At 42.3% G+C, this 18,931-nt stretch overlaps 1 protein-coding gene across 1 annotated transcript in view; it reads left to right on the forward strand.

The window, feature by feature from the left end:
* Nucleotides 1-1,638: 1,638 nt before the first annotated feature.
* Nucleotides 1,639-18,931, forward strand: part of LOC112931545 (uncharacterized) — a 38,777-nt gene continuing 21,484 nt past the window's right edge. Inside the window, exons 1-4 of the mRNA XM_072747135.1 lie at nucleotides 1,639-1,799; nucleotides 3,480-3,549; nucleotides 7,266-7,363; nucleotides 10,118-10,244. Of these exons, the coding sequence (XP_072603236.1) occupies nucleotides 7,349-7,363; nucleotides 10,118-10,244 (142 nt within the window). The 5' untranslated portion in view covers nucleotides 1,639-1,799; nucleotides 3,480-3,549; nucleotides 7,266-7,348. The remainder of the gene's footprint in view (nucleotides 1,800-3,479; nucleotides 3,550-7,265; nucleotides 7,364-10,117; nucleotides 10,245-18,931) is intronic.

Here is an 18,931-nt window from a genome sequence, read left to right on the forward strand (position 1 = left end):
ATCTAAGGGATAATGTAGTAGCAGTCACTTAACAAGCAAAAGAGGGATGTTGGCATTGTGTGGCTGGCACAGTGATCTTGTTTTTTGTCTGTCTCAACAGAATTAAGAAGGAGCCTTGTTTTGTCTCACTTCACCATGGTCTCAGAGAACACTCATTTGAGGATAGTGATTCATTTACTATCCCAAAGGAGAACAACATGACCTATTTGTGAGTGCTACACCAGCTTCCAGATGTCAGGGGCTGCTGTGGTTTTCATTCTCAATCTGCTCTATGCAATATCATACAGCCATTATTTGAAAGGAGTTAGATTTTCAGTGACTGATACTAGAAAATGTTTACACAGTCTAGAAAAATGAATAGAGAACATGAGAGTTCATTTTAAAAATCAAATAAGTATGTTGATAGGTATATGTAAGTTTATGGAGACAAGTTTAGGAGACAAACCTTTTTTTTTTCCCCAGGGGGAAGGATTCTAGGTGCATTTCTACTTATTTTGGTTCATACTATTTTTAGTTTTTATGTGTTTTAAAATTGCTAACTATAATAAAGATATTTTAACCAGAAATATAAAGGAAAAAAACTCCTAATACTGGAACATGCTCCCTCACCTACAGAATCCTCCTCAGTGTTTTGGCGTTAAATCAGAGGCTTTGGGAATCAGCATAACTCCAGTGTCAAGCTCTGCAGCTCTTCTGCTTGTTTTAAGATGGTGGACAATTTTGTAGCTTCACTGAAACTTGACGTTTTCACCTCCGAAGTAGGGATAATAATTCTAATAAAAAGTTTAAGTGAGGCAAGAGCGACTTTCCATATGGACAAGCTTCCACTTCGGCTGTCTTGTTTTTTCTTTTTTTTTAATTTTTAAATTTTTATTTTTTAATAATAAGCTTATTTTTTATTGGTGTTCAATTTGCCAACATACAGAATAACACCCAGTGCTCATCCCGTCAAGTGCCCCCCTCAGTGCCCGTCACCCAGTCACCCCCACCCCCCGCCCTCCTCCCCTTCCACCACCCCTAGTTCGTTTCCCAGAGTTAGGAGTTAAGTTGTTCTTTCTACTAAACTTGTGGTACATCAGGGTCTGGCATAGGGGTCACCGCTTCTCCCAAGTCATTCCATCCCACCCATTCTTTAAACCCTGTTTTAGCCTCATATCGGCCTTTCATCTACCTTTCAATTATCTTGTGTCGCCTAAGCAATCATTCCCCGTTATTTTCTGCCCCCCCCCCCCCCCCCCCCCCCGTTAATTTCTTGAAGATTGTTATCTCCTCACCGGTTCCCTTCCCAACAATACTCCTGTCACAATTGGAGGCATTTCGAATTCAGGAAGTTGTGTCCATGGAATAATTTCTCTGAGCACTCAGGCAGAGGCAACGCAGACGCTTAGTGTAGAAACCCTCATAACCACCCAAGAAGTCGAGACTACGTGATTCCTCCCATTCTGGCATTTTGAGGAAGTGTAGACAAGGAGCTCCCAGCAACCGCAACACTTTTGGAGGGTGAGACTAAAAACGTTTCGCCCTCGGCATTCTGGGAGGTGTAGTCCAGACGCTCCGTGTGGTGGCTTGCACTTCCGCTCAGGAAGGCGGATCCGGTGCCTTCTGGGAAGTGTAGTCCAGAAGCTCCATGGTTTCGCTGGCACTTCCGCTGGGGGGAGTGTGAGGTTGTTACTGAATTTTCTTTGGGAGCAGTGCGTCAGTTCCGCCTCTTCGGACGCTTCCAAACTTCCTGGATCTGTGCTTGGAACCAGCAGCGAGTGGGCGATTTAGGGGGAAAGAAGCCTGGACAGAGTACGCAGGTATGCAGCGGGAGGGCAGTGGTGTGCATCCCTGGGGAGCCTCCGCGTTCAGGGTGGTTTGCCAGTCCTGGGGTGTGGTGGGGTGGGGTCGCCTGTCGCCTGGGTTGAGAGTTTCTGCGTGTCTTAGCTCGCCCAGCGTCTGCCTCCCTACACCCACGGGTGCTTCTGCTTCCTGCTGTTGGGGAATCGAAGAGGTGGTGAGAGCTGCCTCCATTTTGACCTCAAACTTTCTAGTTGGCTTCTGTCCAGCTCGTCTCTTGTCTCGGGTGGAAGACCCTGAGGGCAAAGCATCCCCTGGTGGAACCAAACTGCCCCCTCCAGCAGTAAGCCCTGCTGTGAGCCAGCAAGGCCCCACTCGTGATTGAGACGGTGATCATTTGACCTTCACTGCCCACCTGCCATTGCCCCACATTTTTTGTGTATAAATCTGGAAGCGTTTCCAATACTTTGAAGAGTCTTTGAGCTGGTCTGCAGCCGTTGGCGTCGCTGAAATAAATTCCTTTCTTATTTCACCGCCACTAATGTCTCTCTGCCTGTGGATTTTGTCAGGGGCAAGAGGCCAAATCTGGTCTGTTTGGGATTCCCACAGGCAGCTGCGCTTGCACCGCTACGTGCCAGCTGTAGTGGTAGAAATAAACATCTCAAAACAGTTTCTGGCACAAGGTGGATGGTGACATTTCTTAGTACTAATTTCCCGAAGAGCCCGAAATCCTTAGGCTAGGGTAGATATCCCACTGCAGAACCTTTCCTCTTCTCTGATTCCTGCATGATTCTGGATAATCGGGGGCCCCTTATAATCTCTCTTTTAGGAAGGTGAGGGTGCAACAGATCCAACGTGAGTTCTCTCCTTGATGAGTCAGAAACTGTACCAGGTTGAGTTGTTGCACAAAGAAAGCTTATTTACAGCAACTAAGGAGATCATGGGGAATGGCTTCCAAAGCCGTGACTCCCCAAAAGATGGTGAATGGGTTCCCTTTGTTGAGAGTTAGGATAGATATTTTCGTTAAGATTTTATTTACTTATTCATGAGAGACACGGAGAGGGATAGAGACATAGGTAGAGGGAGAAGCAGGCTTCCTGCGGGGAGCCCAGTGTGGGACTTGATCCCAGAATCCCTGGATCATGACCTCAGGCAAAGACAGAGGTTCAACAATTCAGCCACGCAGGCATCCCTAGATAGGGAAGTCTTGTCATCATCATATGTAAAGATGGGCCTAAGGTGGAGCATGTGCCTTAGTGAAAAATGCCAATATCTACACTGTGTGTTATGTATGTGAGGCTGAGCCCTCCCCCTTCCTTGGGCAGGGATTTTAGTATTCTAATGAGGTAAAGGGAATAGATCATCCCAGAAGTCACTCCATGGTCCTTTTGTGCAGGTATGAGTTGGCCTCAAAAGCTCTCGGTGGTCTGGGCCTGTGGCAGGTCTTGTCAGGGCAGCAGTCATCACCCGAGGCATGGTTTTGGGTTTCATGCCTGAGTTAAGAGGTGCACAAGGAAGAGCTTAAGGAAAAATTAAGAGAGGTTAATGAGTACAAGCAGGTGGGAAGCAAACATCAGGTCTTGGGGTGTAGTTGGTGATAAGGGTTGCTTCCAGATTGCACGGAGGAAGGGGAGGCTTTAACTTTTGTTGAGGAGAGCCACACGATCATGGCATTTCATAACATTCTTTTCTTTCCCCAGCCTAACTTCTCAAAAAGAGCTGCGCAGAGATCTAAGGAGTGACTCCTTGACTACTACAGCAAGGTTCCACGTGAGTGGGATTTGGCATTTTTCTTCCGCAACAGTGTTCACATCAATCAGATGATACACGTATAATCGGGCATGGGCATTAATAATAATTGACCCTTAACTGCCGACCTCACCAGTGACGGTTTTATACAAATACATTGTGCCATACCATAGCTCTGTGAAGAAATCCTGCTTTCTTTTTCTATTCTGTAAAATGAGATTGAGACCCATGGAGCATAAATTCTTTTCCCAAAGTCCCCACATAGTAAGAGGCCAAGCTAGGATTGGGATGAATGCAGTCTGAGTCCAGAGCTCGAGTTCCTAATCTCTTGGGTATGTTCTTCTTAAGCTGTAGGAACCCACAGAAATCAGACCCCAGGTAGTTAGCCCTTGATTCTGGAGGACCTGAAAAGCGAAGCTAGTGGTTTGTGACTTTTTTGAGTTTTTCCAAACACTGTCAACTATTCTGTTTATAGAACCATATAATTATGGAACATTCAGAAAATACAGAATATGAGGGAAAAAAATTTTTAATTACCCATTAATCCAAAGTAGCAGCTGTGAAGCTTTTTTTTTTTTAAGATTTTATTTATTTATTCATGAGAGATACAGAGAGAGAGGGGCACAGACACAGGCAGAGAGAGAAGCAGGCTCCATGCAGGGAGCCTAATGCAGGACTTGATCCCAGGTCTCCAGGATCACACCCCAGGCTGAAAGCGGCGCTAAACCACTGAGCCACCCACCCAGGCTGCCCAGCTGTGAAGCTTTTAATGCATTTCTGTTTGGTGGTTCTTTGTGTATATTTATATGTTTGTTTATAAACATTTCACAAAACTATCATATATTTCTCTGTCTTTTTCTCCTGGTTTGTTTTAACTATGGAAATTTTTTAAAGATTTTATTTTATTCTTTATTTTATAAAAAAGATTTATTTATGTATTAGAGAGCACGTGCACATGCTTGTGCAGGGGCAGGGCAGAGGGAGAAGGAGAGACTCTCAAGCAGACTCCTGCTGAGCGCAGAGCCTGATGCCGGGCTTGATTCCAGGATCTTGAGATCATGACCCGAGCCAAAATGAAGAGTACACACTCTTACTTAACCGACTGAGCTGCCCAGGAACCCCTTAAGATTTTATTTTTAAGGGCAGCTCGGGTGGCTCAGTGGTTTAGTGCCACCTTTGGCCTAGGGCCTGATCCTGGAGACCCCGGATCGAGTCCCACGTCTGGCTCCCTGCATGGAGCCTGCTTCTCTCTCTACCTGTGTCTCTGCCTCTCTCTGTCTCTCATGAATAAATAAATAAAATCTTTTAAAAAAAAAAGATTTTATTTTTAAGTAATCTTCTACCCAATGTGGGGCTTGAACTTAGAACCCCAAGATGAAGAGTTGCATGCTCCACCAACTGAGCCGGCCAGGTACCCCATAACTATGGAAATTTTTAAACACTGGCAAGAAAAAATAAATTAATGAACTTCCATATAATTTCATGATATTTATTATCCTCATTATTACTGTTATTGCTACGACTGTTTTCTGATATTTTAAGACTTTATTTTTATATAATTTAAAATTTTTCCTTCGAAAAGTTGTAAAAATAGTATAAGAAATTCTTACTCTTTACTCAAATTCCCTAATTGTTTACATCTTGCCTGTTTTGTGGCTCTGTCAGCATAACATCAGGAATTATACTTGTAATTCAGTGACAGCTTATTTTAGCTTTCTGAAGGAAGAAAGCCCCATATATGGGTATTAGGAGATGTGTTAGGAAGAAGGATTTAGGAGAGGCTGATTATAGAATTTTAACATCACTCAGTTGGCAATATTAGATATTATATTATACAATAATGTCTATTATTTATACAATATTATACATATTATACAATATTTATACAATAGTGTCTATTTAACATCTATTAGATGTTAAATGTAATGTTACTTGTTAGATAGTGCTGGATAACATTATATAACATCCTGTTATGTAATCCATAGTCTTTCAGTTAATTTTGTTCTGTTTTCATTTAAAGGCATTATAACCAGTCTCCTCTACTCCATCCCAGTTCAAAGTCCAATTTTATGGATTGCCTTAAGCTATATATTTGTTTATACACATTTTACAAAATTTTTGTCGTACTTGATGTTCCTTAATGTGAACTGTATTCCACAACCTTTATCTTTTTAATGGATGCTTTTTTTTTTCTAGATAAACTCTATGCCCAGTGTGGGGCCTTGAACTCATGACCCCAATATCAAGAGTCACATGGTCTACTGATGGAGCCTGGTGCCCCTGGTTTCAATGCTTTTATTTTTACTTACTTATTATTTATTATCATTATTTTTTTAGATTTTATTTCTTTGTTTAGAGAGAGGGAGAATAGGAATGGGGGAAAGGGCAGAGGATAGGGAGAGAGAGAATCTCAAGCAGACTCCATGTTCAGTCTGGAGTCCGACAAGGGGCTCACCCTGAGATCAAGACCTGAGCTGAAATCAAGAGTCAGATGCCCAACTGAGTGAGCCACCCAGGTGCCAGTTCTTGATGCTTTTATGATTTTATTTTATTTTTAAAAATATTTTTCATTTATTTATTCATGAGAGACGCAGAGAGAGAGAGGCAGAGACACAGGCAGAGGGAGAAGCAGGCTCCATGCAGGGAGCCTGATGTGGGACTCGATCCTGGAACTGTGGGATCACGCCCTGAGCCAAAGGCAGATGCTCAACTGATGAGTCACCCAGGCATCCCTCTTGATGCTTTTAAAGAGTGTAGAGGGAAGTTATTTGGGAGAAAGTTCTTCATTTGGGATTTATCTGATGTATCCATGTTTAGGTTTTGCTATGCGTTGTTGGGAGTGATTCCACAGAAGCATTGAGGCATCCTTGCCATTGCAACATAACAAGAGCCAAAGTAGGTTGGTTTGTCCATGTATTGGTGAACTCAACCTTGTTGACTAGTTCTAGAGGTGGTTTCTATTAGGTTTCTCCATTGTAAAGTTACTATTTTTTTCTCTTAAAATTAATAAAATCTTATGGGAAGAGACACGTATTAGTCGGCACTCTGCCACGAGGACCAGCTTCTCCCCTACTATTTAGTCATTTGTTCAAATATAATATTGTGGCGATAGGGACTCAGAATCGTCTTGCTAATTCAAATGACATGTAGATGAATAAACATTTACTTTTACCAACTTGTGGTATATTGTACATATCCTAGAATTCACCCCATTTTAGTTGCACAAATCAATGATTTTTAGTAACTTTCCTGAGTGGTGCAGCCATTACTATAATTACTATAATTCAGTTTAGAATATTTTTGTTTCCCCAGTTGGATTCTTTGTGCCCATTTTCAGTTAACCCTCGTGATCCACCCCCCCCAGTTAATGACCCCAGCAACCAGTAACCTGCTTTCTGTCTCCATAGATTTGCCTCTGGACATTTTGTATAAATGGAATTCCACAATATCCGGCCTTTGGAAAGTGACCATCCTTTTTCATTTTCAGTAGTGTTTACAAGTTCATCCATGTTGTAGCATAATCAGTACCCCCTTCCTCTTAATTGGTGAATAATATTCCATTGTGTGGATTTTGCCACAATTTGTTCGTTCATGCATAGATTATAGATTGACGTTTCGGTGGTTTCCAGTTCCTGAATAACGGTGCTGTGAACATTCGTGTACAGATTCACGGTAATCATCCCTGTAGGGGAGCAGCATCCCGGGCTACCTTTAATGCCTTTTTTCTGCCTTCCTAGGCACCCCACCAGGTGCAGTTCTGCTTTGTGGGATCTGTGCAACTCAGGACTTGGCCTACCTACCCCCAGAAGGAGGAGGACACATGACCATGTTCAAGGTGAGTAGGGCTTGCCTTTTTTCACTTTCCAAATTCCATCTTATTACTCAGATCATCATGTTTTTCTGGGCAGAACAACAGGCATTTGAGGACCTATTTTGCACCAGTGTCTTACTTTTGTCCCTTTTGAATTTACATTGCATGTAGTTAGCTTTTGTTTTATGATTATTTTATGCAGTAGAAAAATTACTAGAAATGAGCAGTTCTCCCACTTCATTACTTCCCTGCTGACAAATGAACTATTGTAATTTTCTCCTACTCCTATTCTTATGGGCATTCATAACTGAATTTATATTCACAAAATACACCTAATTTTAAATTCTGATTTTTTTCCCGTTAGTGCTATGTAATGTTCTTTTTTTTTTCAAAGACTTTATCTATTCCTGAGAGACACAGAGAGAGGCAGAGACACAGGCAGAGGGAGAAGCAGGCTCCATCTGGGGAGCCTGATGTGGGAGTGATTCTGGGACCCTGGGATCACACCCTGAGCCAAAGGCAGACACTCAGCCACTGAGCCACCCAAGTGCCCCTGTACCTTTGTATCTTTAACTCCTTCCCATTTATAGACACATACATGGTTTAGGGATTTTATTATCCTAACCAACACTGCAGTGACCACTTGCCTACATCAAACCTTTCCCCCTACCCAAACCAAGTCTGAAAAGAATCTGCCAGTTTTTTGTCCTCACATTCGATATGTGCAGGTGTAAGCTGTTGTTTAGGTGGATTATCCAACTGCAAGCACAGCACAGCAGGCTGTAAGCGCTGCTCCGCAAAGACATTGCTGGAGGTTTCCACAGGGAGAGCTGGACTCTATCTTCCCTGTGCCTTAGAGTATTGGTGCATTCTGTGCATTTACTCTTTGGAGCAGCTGAGGGAGGAGGTGTTGATCTTATCTTCATCTTAAAACGTGTGAATATGACAGACTTGGTCAGATTCATACAAGAAACCAAGGCCAGAAATGTGAGGCATTCTGCTCAAGTGGAAGAGATAGGGAAACAGAAAGAATTCATTTCGGGCCCTGGGACCTGTAATGTACCTGGAGTGTTCTTTTGAGAGATGATTTTCACAGGTGGTGCTGCTCCCTGATTCCCTTCTCAGGGTGATTCTCTTCCTGTGGTCACTCCCCTTCACTGACCTGCTACAGACACAAAGATGGCAGTTAGCACACTCGTTGTATAAAATCTTTAAATTCCAGGGTGCTGGGTTGGTTTAGTTGGTTAAGTGTCTGTCTTCTGCTCAGGTCATGATCTCAGGGTCCTGGGATCAAGCCCCATGTGGTGCTCCCTGCTCAGTGGGGAGCCTGCTTCTCCCTCTTCCTCTGCCCCTCCCCCTACTCATGCTCTCTCTCACTCACTGTCTCTCAAATAAATAAATAAAATCCTAAAAAAAAAATCTTTAAATTTCTCTATGGCAAAAGACACCTTAGGTGAAATTACCAGGAACAATAACCTGAGGCAAAAATATTTACCACAGGGATTCCAGAAAAAAAAGACAAAGCCCATAATACGAAACTTACGCATACGGTTAAAGGGAAAAAAAAAAAAACCCAGTGGAATACAAAGCAGGACATGCACAGGCGTGTCACAAATGAGAAATGTGAGTAAACATCTGAAAAGGGAGTTCTATTAATTTACAGTCAAATAAGTGGGAATACTAATACAAATTGTTCTTCCAACTCAGATTACCAAAGCCATGGAAAGATATAGCCTGCTCTGGGCCATCATACAGAGAACCTGGGTTGTCCCATTCTCTCGCAAGTTTAGGAGAGTGAAAAAAAGATTGGAAAGAAAATCTCCCATCATACAATCATAATTTTAAATGTGCTCATTTTTTGGCCTTGTAATCGTCCTTTGCGATTATTTTCAAGTTATCAGACAGGGAAACAAGATCTATGTAAAATAGTGTTCTTACAGGATGTATTCTAATGAGAATAATATGTAAAATTAAATGATGTTTATTCAGAACAGGAAGGGATAGATGATTTGTTCTCTGGGATAACACATAGCCCCAAAATTTAGGTGAAAAAGATACTGATACTGGCAACATGAAGAAATAACATGAATGATAGTAACTGTTGGTTAGGCATTTCCTCTGTGCCAACACTGTTCCAAATGCTGTAGATGTTCCCTGATTTAATCCTTGGAAGAGCTCCATCATGGAAGGACCACATACAGAGAAGAAACTTAGGTAACTACAGGCAGTCTCATCCAAAGTCTCACAACTTGTAAGGTACAGACCCTTGGGAATGGCACTGAGGCCTGTTGGCTACAGAACCTGATGCCCACTGTTACCTGGGGTGAACCACACAGCTGTCCCACAAGGGTACCTAAAGCTTGTGAGTTTAGCACACATTAAAGTGAAGTGATAGGGTTCATGTGTGAGAAAGGAAGACAGTGGGTACAGTCAGTTATGTTTGGCTGAATTGTAGATGCTTCTGGGACAGTCGGCAGTGTGTACCAAAAATTAACACGTAGGTCATCTAGGATGTGCATTTAGAGTTCTTGGTGGTTATTTGTAAATTGACTCCAGACACAAAATAAAAACATAAGGACGTTGTCATTGCCACACTTTCTGGTGAGGCCAAGGAAAATCCGTACGTGGCATTGGCCAGGTAGATGGAGAAGGGCCTACAAGCCTATGGATGGACTTGAATCTCACAAACCCTGAAACTGCTTCCCACCATCCTCTCCACCTCCTCAGTGCTGCTCCCAGTGGGTGCAGGTCTGACGCTGCATGTGCTTGGTGTTGTAGGAGACAGTGACGTTCAAGGATGTGGCAGTGGTCTTCACGGAGGAGGAGCTGGGGCTGCTGGACCCCTCCCAGAGGAAACTGTATGGAGACGTGATGCTGGAGAACTTCAGGAACCTGATTTCTGTGGGTGAGGACAGGCACTCTGTGCCTTAATGTCAGCTTCCTGGATTGGCTCTCTGTCCTTAGGTGTTCGAGGCTTCAGGAGTCTTGAAATAAATGGTCACCTGCATTGGTGGTGCACAAACACTTTTTTTTTTTTTTTTTTTAATTTTTATTTATTTATGATAGTCACACACACAGAGAGAAGGAGAGAGAGAGGCAGAGACACAGGCAGAGGGAGAAGCAGGCCCCATGCACCGGGAGCCCGACGTGGGATTCGATCCCGGGTCTCCAGGATCGCGCCCTGGGCCAAAGGCAGGCGCCAAACCGCTGCGCCACTCAGGGATCCCTTAATGAAATAAAGTAGAAAAGCTCAGCTTGTTAGAAAGAACGGAATACGTTACAGCAGAATGTCCCACTGATTGTGTGGTAGATATTTGTGGATATATGTCTGGGTCTTGAAATAGGTCGTGTTTTTTTTAAGTGCTCAAAAAATGCTGGTTTTGATTAATTGATCAATAGGTGTAGGAATCCAGACACTCAGGCAGTTGTAGCTTTCATGTGTTCATTTTAAGTATGTGGCTTAGCGTGTTCACAGCTCACCACCCCTGCTTCTGTGATGTATTCTGCTTTGAGAAAGAAAAAAAAAACCCTCTGGATGATGCTAGCAACCCAGAGAGAAGAAAAATCAGGCAAGAACCAAGCAGGTGGGAGTCCTAGCAAGTGTTCTTCCATCTGTCTGAATTCTTTCTGCCTCCTTTGCCTTCACCCAGTTCAGATTGCCAGACTCTGTCTTGAATCATTCCAGCTGCGTTTATATTGTGTGCCTGTTTCCATACCATCCCTTGTGTTGTCTGTTCTCCATGTAGCAGCCTAAGCTGATCCTTAGGAAGTACAAGTGAGAGCGCCATGCCTCTCTGCTCCAGAACTCTTTATGGCTTATTTTTCTTTGAGTTAAAGCCGATTCAAGTAGCTCCTAAAGTCCTCCATGGTGTGCTCATCTCCCACTTCCTCTCTGAACACATCACTTGTCCCCTTCCTCTTGCTCCGCTTCCTCATGTTTCTCAGACCTGCCAGGGACGCCGAAGTGCCCGCTGCTGTCCTAACAAATTGCCACACACTGCACAGCTTAGGGCGACACAGGGTGACTGCCGTGTAGCTCTCTGGGTCAGAGGTGTGACATGGTTCTTCCGGGGCTCAAAGTGTCAGCACAGATGCATTTCCTTTTTGGAAGTCTACGGGAGAATCTGGGTCTTTGCTTTTTCAACATCTAGCAGTTACCCCATGTTTTTAAGCTTGTGGCTCCTTTCCACCATCTTCACTGCCAGCAACATTGCTTCTCCCTGCCCATTCTTCTGCTGTCACATTGCCTGCCTATGCTCTTCTTCCATCTTGTAGGGTCCTTTTGGTTGCATTGAGCCCATTTGGATAATAGAGGTGAGTCTTCCATTTTAAGGTCAGCTTATTAGCAGCCTTAATTCCATCTGCAACCTTAATTCCCCTTTGCCATGTAACATAACATATTCTACATTCCAAAAAACAGGATGTGGAATCTTTGGGAGCCATTTAAACTGCCTACCACACATACTTGTCTCTCAGAGCCCTTACTCTCTGGCTGACATACCTTTTTACCTGAAATCCTTATGTCCCCTTCCTCTCCCTCCCCTCCCTCCCTCTCTTCTTTGCTTCCTGTCTCTGCTCAGTTTCAACGTCACAAGAAAGGCCTTTTCTGACCAACTTAGTAAACTGTGACTGTCTCTTTACTCTCCTTGTTTTACCTTATATTGTGCCTCATGTGTTTTTGTTCGCTTGCTCATCTCCTCTCTGTGCCCCCTGGAGTGTAATCCCCATGAGTGAGGGATTGTGTCTGGTTTTTTTTCCCATTGCTATATCCTCAATGCCTAAAATCATTGGGTATGTGGCAGGTATCTGGAAATGTGTGTTGACTTGGTGAACGTGTTAATGGATGGGAGACCTCTGTGTCTCCATGGGTCATGGTGATAACTGTAGGTCATGTGCAAACCAGAATGAATGAAGGATATTGCAGAACATTTTTTTGTCTTTTGACAAATGCCTGTCCAGTTACTTTCTATTTCACTTACTTTCTTGGGTGCCCTTGGCATAAATGTGTGTTTGGGTGTATGCACTTGACCCATCCCAAGGAAGCTTGTAAGCATGGTGGTTGTGACCATACTGAGTAACATGCTTTGTTTGTGGCTTTTGTAGAACCTTCCTTTGAGAGGCATTCTCATTTCTGGGAAGAATACTTTTGGAACAAGAATTCTGGTGTCTGATTCTCAGATTTCCCCCAAGAGAAGGAGAAAGATCTGTTTCCTACAGTGTCACACAGTGTTGACCAGGTTGTAGGCTGCCTTCCTCTTGAAGATTTATCATCTGCAGCCCATTTGCCTCTTTCAGAGCCCACCCATGTTACCACTCCCGGGTTTTTCCTTCCCTGTCCTTGAGGGGGAAGATTTAAGGTAAAACTAATAGGAGATGCATACATGGATGCTGCCTGTATCTCTGGTTCAAAAATATACTGTGCTTTTTATTTTCTACAAATGTAGTTATTAAACAAATGTTAAAGAATATCGATTTCATAGTTTTTCCTTGATTTTTTTTAAATGAAGATTTGGTGTTTTTCAACTAGTGAACAAACATTCCAACCTAGAGAGAATCAGGAAGTTTACTCTCACATCCTCAGAGACATTTCCTGTACCCCTTACACTACTACTCTGGTTTTTTTTTTTTTCATTTATTTACTTCCTTATTTATGAGAGCACATGTTTGTAAGTGGTGGTAGGGGCAGAGGGAGAGAGAGAGAATCCTCAAGCAAACTCCCTGCCAAGCACAGAGCCTGACACAGGGGTTGATTTCACAACCCTGAGATCATGACCTGAACTGAAACCAAGAGCCAACCACTTCACTGGCGGAGCCACCCAGGCACCCCACACAACTTCTCTTTTTTTTTTTCTTCTTGTTGAAGATTTTATTTATTCATGAGAGACACACAGAGAGAGGCAGAGACATAGGCATAGGGAAAAGCTGGCTCCCCGCAAGGAGCCCAATGTGGGACTTGGTCCCAGGACCCCAGGGATCATGACCTAAGCCGAAGGCAGATGCTCAACCACTGAGCCACCCAGCATCCCACAACTACTCTTTTAAGAGTAGTTTTTTAGAGGTCAATTTGTTAAATATAACTATGAACTATATTACCTACCAAAAAGTACATACTTACTTAAGGATATATTTTCCAAGATTCTATTGCAACTTATCTTTCAATCTGAACAATTTGTTCAGTTAAGGACTATGTAACTTCTAGAGCCAAAGTTTTCAAGTTTTTCTTTTTTCTTTTTTTTTTTTTTTTTTTTTTTGAGTATGAACCATACTAGGAAATGCATCTTTCATTTGTAATGAGAATAAACATTTCATGTGTTAGTTTATATCTGACTTTCATAGGCATTTTGTATAATGACTTCTGTCCTGTTGGCAGTGATTCTCTGAGTTTCTGTCCTGAAGCTTTTAAATCTTTCCACCTTGCTAGAGTATTGGAGTTTTTCAACTAGAAAAACTGTTGTTTTGGGCTATTTTGTCCACACATCTGTACATCCACAATTTTCCCACAAGAGTGGGAACAAAGAAACAGTCCTAAATCTTCAAAAGGAACCAGCAGAGGCCCTCCTTCCTTTTCACCCCAAGGATTCTTGCCATCTTTGATTTTTTTTTAATTAATTTTTATTGGTGTTCAATTTACCAACGTACAGAAAAACACCCAGTGCTCATCCCATCAAGTGTCCACCTCAGTGCCCGTCACCCATTCCCCTCCAACACCCGCCCTCCTCCCCCCTTCCACCACCCCTAGTTCGTTTCCCCGAGTTAGGAGTCTTTATGTTCTGTCTCCCTTCCTGATATTTCCCAACATTTCTTCTCCCTTCCTTTATATTCCCTTTCGCTATTATTTATATTCCCCAAATGAATGAGAACATACACTGTTTGTCCTTCTCCGATTGACTTATTTCACTCAGCATAATACCCTCCAGTTCCATCCACGTTGAAGCAAATGGTGGGTATTTGTCGTTTCTAATTGCTGAGTAATATTCCATTGTATACATAAACCACATCTTCTTTATCTATTCATCTTTCGATGGACACCGTGGCTCCTTCCACAGTTTGGCTATTGTGGCCATTGCTGATAGAAACATCGGGGTGCAGGTGTCCCGACGTTTCATTGCATCTGAATCTTTGGGGTAAATCCCCAACAGTGCAATTGCTGGTCGTAGGGCAGGTCTATTTTTAACTCTTTGAGGAACCTCCACACAGTTTTCCAGAGTGGCTGCACCAGTTCACATTCCCACCAACAGTGTAAGAGGGTTCCCTTTTCTCCGCATCCTCTCCAACATTTGTGGTTTCCTGCCTTGTTAATTTTCCCCATTCTCACTGGTGTGAGGTGGTATCTCATTGTGGTTTTGATTTGTATTTCCCTGATGGCAAGTGATGCAGAGCATTTTCTCATGTGCATGTTGGCCATGTCCATGTCTTCCTCTGTGAGATTTCTCTTCATGTCTTTTGCCCATTTCATGACTGGATTGTTTGTTTCTTTGGTGTTGAGTTTAATAAGTTCTTTATAGATTTTGGAAACTAGCCCTTTATCTGATATGTCATTTGCAAATATCTTCTCCCATTCTGTAGGTTGTCTTTTAGTTTTGTTGACTGTATCCTTTGCTGTGCAAAAGCTTCTTATCTTGATGAAGTCCCAATAGTTCATTTTTGCTTTTGTTTCTTTTGCCTTTGAGGATGTCTCTTGCAAGAAGTTACTGTAGCCAAGTTCAAAAAGGGTGTTGCCTATGTTCTCTTCTATGATTTTGAAAAACCAAGAACCATATGATCCTCTCATTAGATGCAGAGAAAGCATTTGACAAAATACAGCATCCATTCCTGATCAAAACACTTCAGAGTGTTGGGATAGAGGGAACTTTCCTCGACATCTTAAAAGCCATTTACGAAAAGCCCACAGCAAATATCATTCTCAATGGGGAAGCACTGGGAGCCTTTCCCCTAAGATCAGGAACAAGACAGGGATGTCCACTCTCACCACTGCTGTTCAACATAGTTCTGGAAGTCCTCGCCTCAGCAATCAGACAACAAAAAGACATTAAAGGCATTCAAATTGGCAAAGAAGAAGTCAAACTCTCCGTCTTCGCCGATGACATGATACTCTACATAGAAAACCCAAAAGCCTCCACCCCAAGATTGCTAGAACTCATACAGCAATTTGGTAGCATGGCAGGATACAAAATCAATGGCCAGAAATCAGTGGCATTTCTATACACTAACAATGAGACTGAAGAAAGAGAAATTAAGGGAGTCAATCCCATTTACAGTTGCACCCAAAAGCATAAGATACCTAGGAATAAACCTAACCAAAGAGGTGAAGGATCTATACCTAAAAACTATAGAACACTTCTGAAAGAAATTGAGGAAGACACAAAGAGATGGAAAAATATTCCATGCTCATGGATTGGCAGAATTAATATTGTAAAAATGTCAATGTTACCCAGGGCAATTTACACGTTTAATGCAATCCCTATCAAAATACCATGGACTTTCTTCAGAGAGTTAGAACAAATTATTTTAAGATTTGTGTGGAATCAGAAAAGACCCCGAATAGCCAGGGGAATTTTAAAAAAGAAAACCATATCTGGGGGCATCACAATGCCAGATTTCAGGTTGTACAAAGCTGTGGTCATCAAGACAGTGTGGTACTGGCACAAAAACAGACACATAGATCAATGGAACAGAATAGAGAACCCAGAAGTGGACCCTGAAATGTATGGTCATCTAATATTTGATAAAGGAGGAAAGACTATCCATTGGAAGAAAGACAGTCTCTTCAATAAATGGTGTTGGGAAAATTGGACATCCACATGCAGAAGAATGAAACTGGACCACTCTCTTTCACCATACACAAAGATAAACTCAAAATGGATGAGAGATCTAATGGGAGACAAGAGTCCATCAAAATCATAGAAGAGAACACAGGCAACACCCTTTTTGAACTCGGCCACAGTAACTTCTTGCAAGATACATCCACAAAGGCAAAAGAAACAAAAGCAAAAATGAACTATTGGGACTTCATCAAGATAAGAAGCTTTTGCACAGCAAAGGATACAGTCAACAAAACTAAAAGACAACCTACAGAATGGGAGAAGATATTTGCAAACAACATATCAGATAAAGGGCTAGTTTCCAAAATCTATAAAGAACTCATCTTTGATTTTCTTATTAGCATTCTGCATCATGTACCCCTGGCTCTTGGGTGTCCCTTCTATATTGCTTTGCAGCTTTCCAGCAAAGCCACAGTGTTTTGTCCCTTTCCTCTTTCAAATAACTTACATAGAAAATATGCTTTCCTTCTAGGACTTGGCTTATAAACTCTCACCAAAATAGTCAAACTGGGATTCATTTATTTATTCAACACACATTTGTTAACTATCACCATGTTCTGGGCACAGTTCTGGGCATTCATGATAAAGTAGGAAGGTGTCAAATGTGTTCAGCCTACACAGTGTAACATACTTCCCTCCTTGATGCCTCATCATGGTGGGACAGACATGGTGAACAACAGAAGACTTAGCATGTCTCATGGTGCCAGGTGCTGTATGGTACATAAACAAGGAGGGATTGGAGTCACGGGAGGTGCACTGGGTGAGGACGGGATTAATTATTTTATAATGGGCAGTAAAGGGGCTCATTGTTGGTCTGAGCAGAGACTTAAAAATCATGAGGAACCATCCATGTGTCTGTCTGGGAAGAGTTCCTAGCAGGATCAAACTCCCCCTCTAGGGTTGGCTTCCAGAGTTTACACTGTGACCTCATTTTTTCCTTTTCCTGGGCTCATTTCTATTGTCTTTTTTTCCCCCTAGAGATCTGAATTACTGTTGAGTTTAAAACCATGTATATTTTCTTCTCAACTTTATTGCCCTTTTGTCCTCATGAAGGAAACTTGCCTGTAGGAGCTAAAGTTCCACGTATATTTTCTTCTCAACTTTATTGCCCTTTTGTCCTCATGAAGGAAACTTGCCTGTAGGAGCTAAAGTTCCACTCTCTGCTTTATGCTGTGTGCCATTTAAGTATTCACTCCCAAACCTCCAATTCATTCTAGACATTCCAGTTGTTTAGACACTGAAGTACCTTTCCAATAAAGGGACCCAAGGCAGAGTTAGTTAGAGGCTGTTTACCACTTGTCTACTGGATCGAAAGAGGGGGCAGGTTTTTTTGTTTGTTTTTTAAGATTTTATTTATTTATTCATGAGAGACACAGGGAGAGAGAGGCAGAGACACAGGCAGAGAGAGAAGCAGGCTCCATGCAGGAAGCCTGATGTGGGACTCAATCCCGGAACTCCGGGATCATGCCCCGAGCCAAAGGCAGATGCTCAACCACTGAACCACCAAGGCGTCCTGAGGGGGCAGCTTTCAATTGACTATTCATACAGGTAAGGGAGTAAATTTCTCTTTCATAAAGATTTTTTCATAGTGCTTTCAAAGACTTTTTTTAGAGCAGTTTTAGGTTCATAGCAAAATTGAGAGGGAATGGACAGAGATATCCCATATATCCCTTGTCCCCATGTACCCAGAGCTTCCTATATTATCAATATCCCCCGCCCGCTAAAATTGATGAATTTGTATTCACACATCATTATCACTGAGTCTGTACTTTACATTAGGGTTCACTCTTGGTGGTACCACATTTATGGACTTGGACAAATGGATAAAGCCATGTAGCCACCATTACTGTATTGTAAAGAATGATTACACTTGCCCTAAAAATCCTGTCCTCCACCTATTCATCCCCTCCCCTCTAACCCTTGGCAACCACTGATCATTTTACTGTGTCCATACTTTTACCTTTTTAAGAATGTTGTATAGTTGGAATCATACTTTTCAGTTTGGCTTCTTTCACTTAATAGTGTGCATTTACATTTTCTCTGTGTCTTTTCATGGCTAATAGCTCATTTCTTTTTAGCACCAAATAATATTCCATTATATCAATGTACCACAGGTAATATTTATCTGTTCACCCACTGGAGAGCATTTTGGTTTCTTCCAAGTTTTGTCCTTATGAATAAATCTGGTTTTTTTTAAAATAAATTTTTATTTATTTATGATAGTCACACCGAGAGAGAGAGAGAGAGAGAGAGGCAGAGACACAGGCAGAGGGAAAAGCAGGCTCCATGCACCGGGAGCCTGATGTGGGATTCGATCCTGGGTCTCCACGATCGCGCCCTGGGCCAAAGGCAGGCGCCAAACTGCTGCGCCACCCAGGGATCCCGAATAAACCTGTTATAAACATCTGTGTATAGTTTTCTGTGTGGCCTTAAAATTTCAAATCCTTTTGGTTAATACCAAATTGGGCAGTATCAGGAGAGTATGCTAAGAGTATGTTTAGTTTTGTAAGAAACCACCAAACTCTTCCAAAGTGGCTGTACCATTTTGCATTCCTACCAGCAGTTGAATGAGAGTTCCTGTTGCTCTATATCTTGGCAGCATTTGGTGGTGTTGGTATTCTGATTTTGACCATTCTAGTAAGTGTGTAGGGTATCTCGGTGTTTGGATTTGCCTTTCCCTGATTACATAAAATGTGGAGCATCTTTTCATATGCTTATTGGCCCATCTGTATATTTTCTTCGCTAAAGTATATGTTAGGGGTTTTGGTTC

The sequence above is a fragment of the Vulpes vulpes genome, chromosome 1 (assembly GCF_048418805.1).
Source record: "Vulpes vulpes isolate BD-2025 chromosome 1, VulVul3, whole genome shotgun sequence".
Lineage (NCBI taxonomy): Eukaryota > Metazoa > Chordata > Mammalia > Carnivora > Canidae > Vulpes > Vulpes vulpes.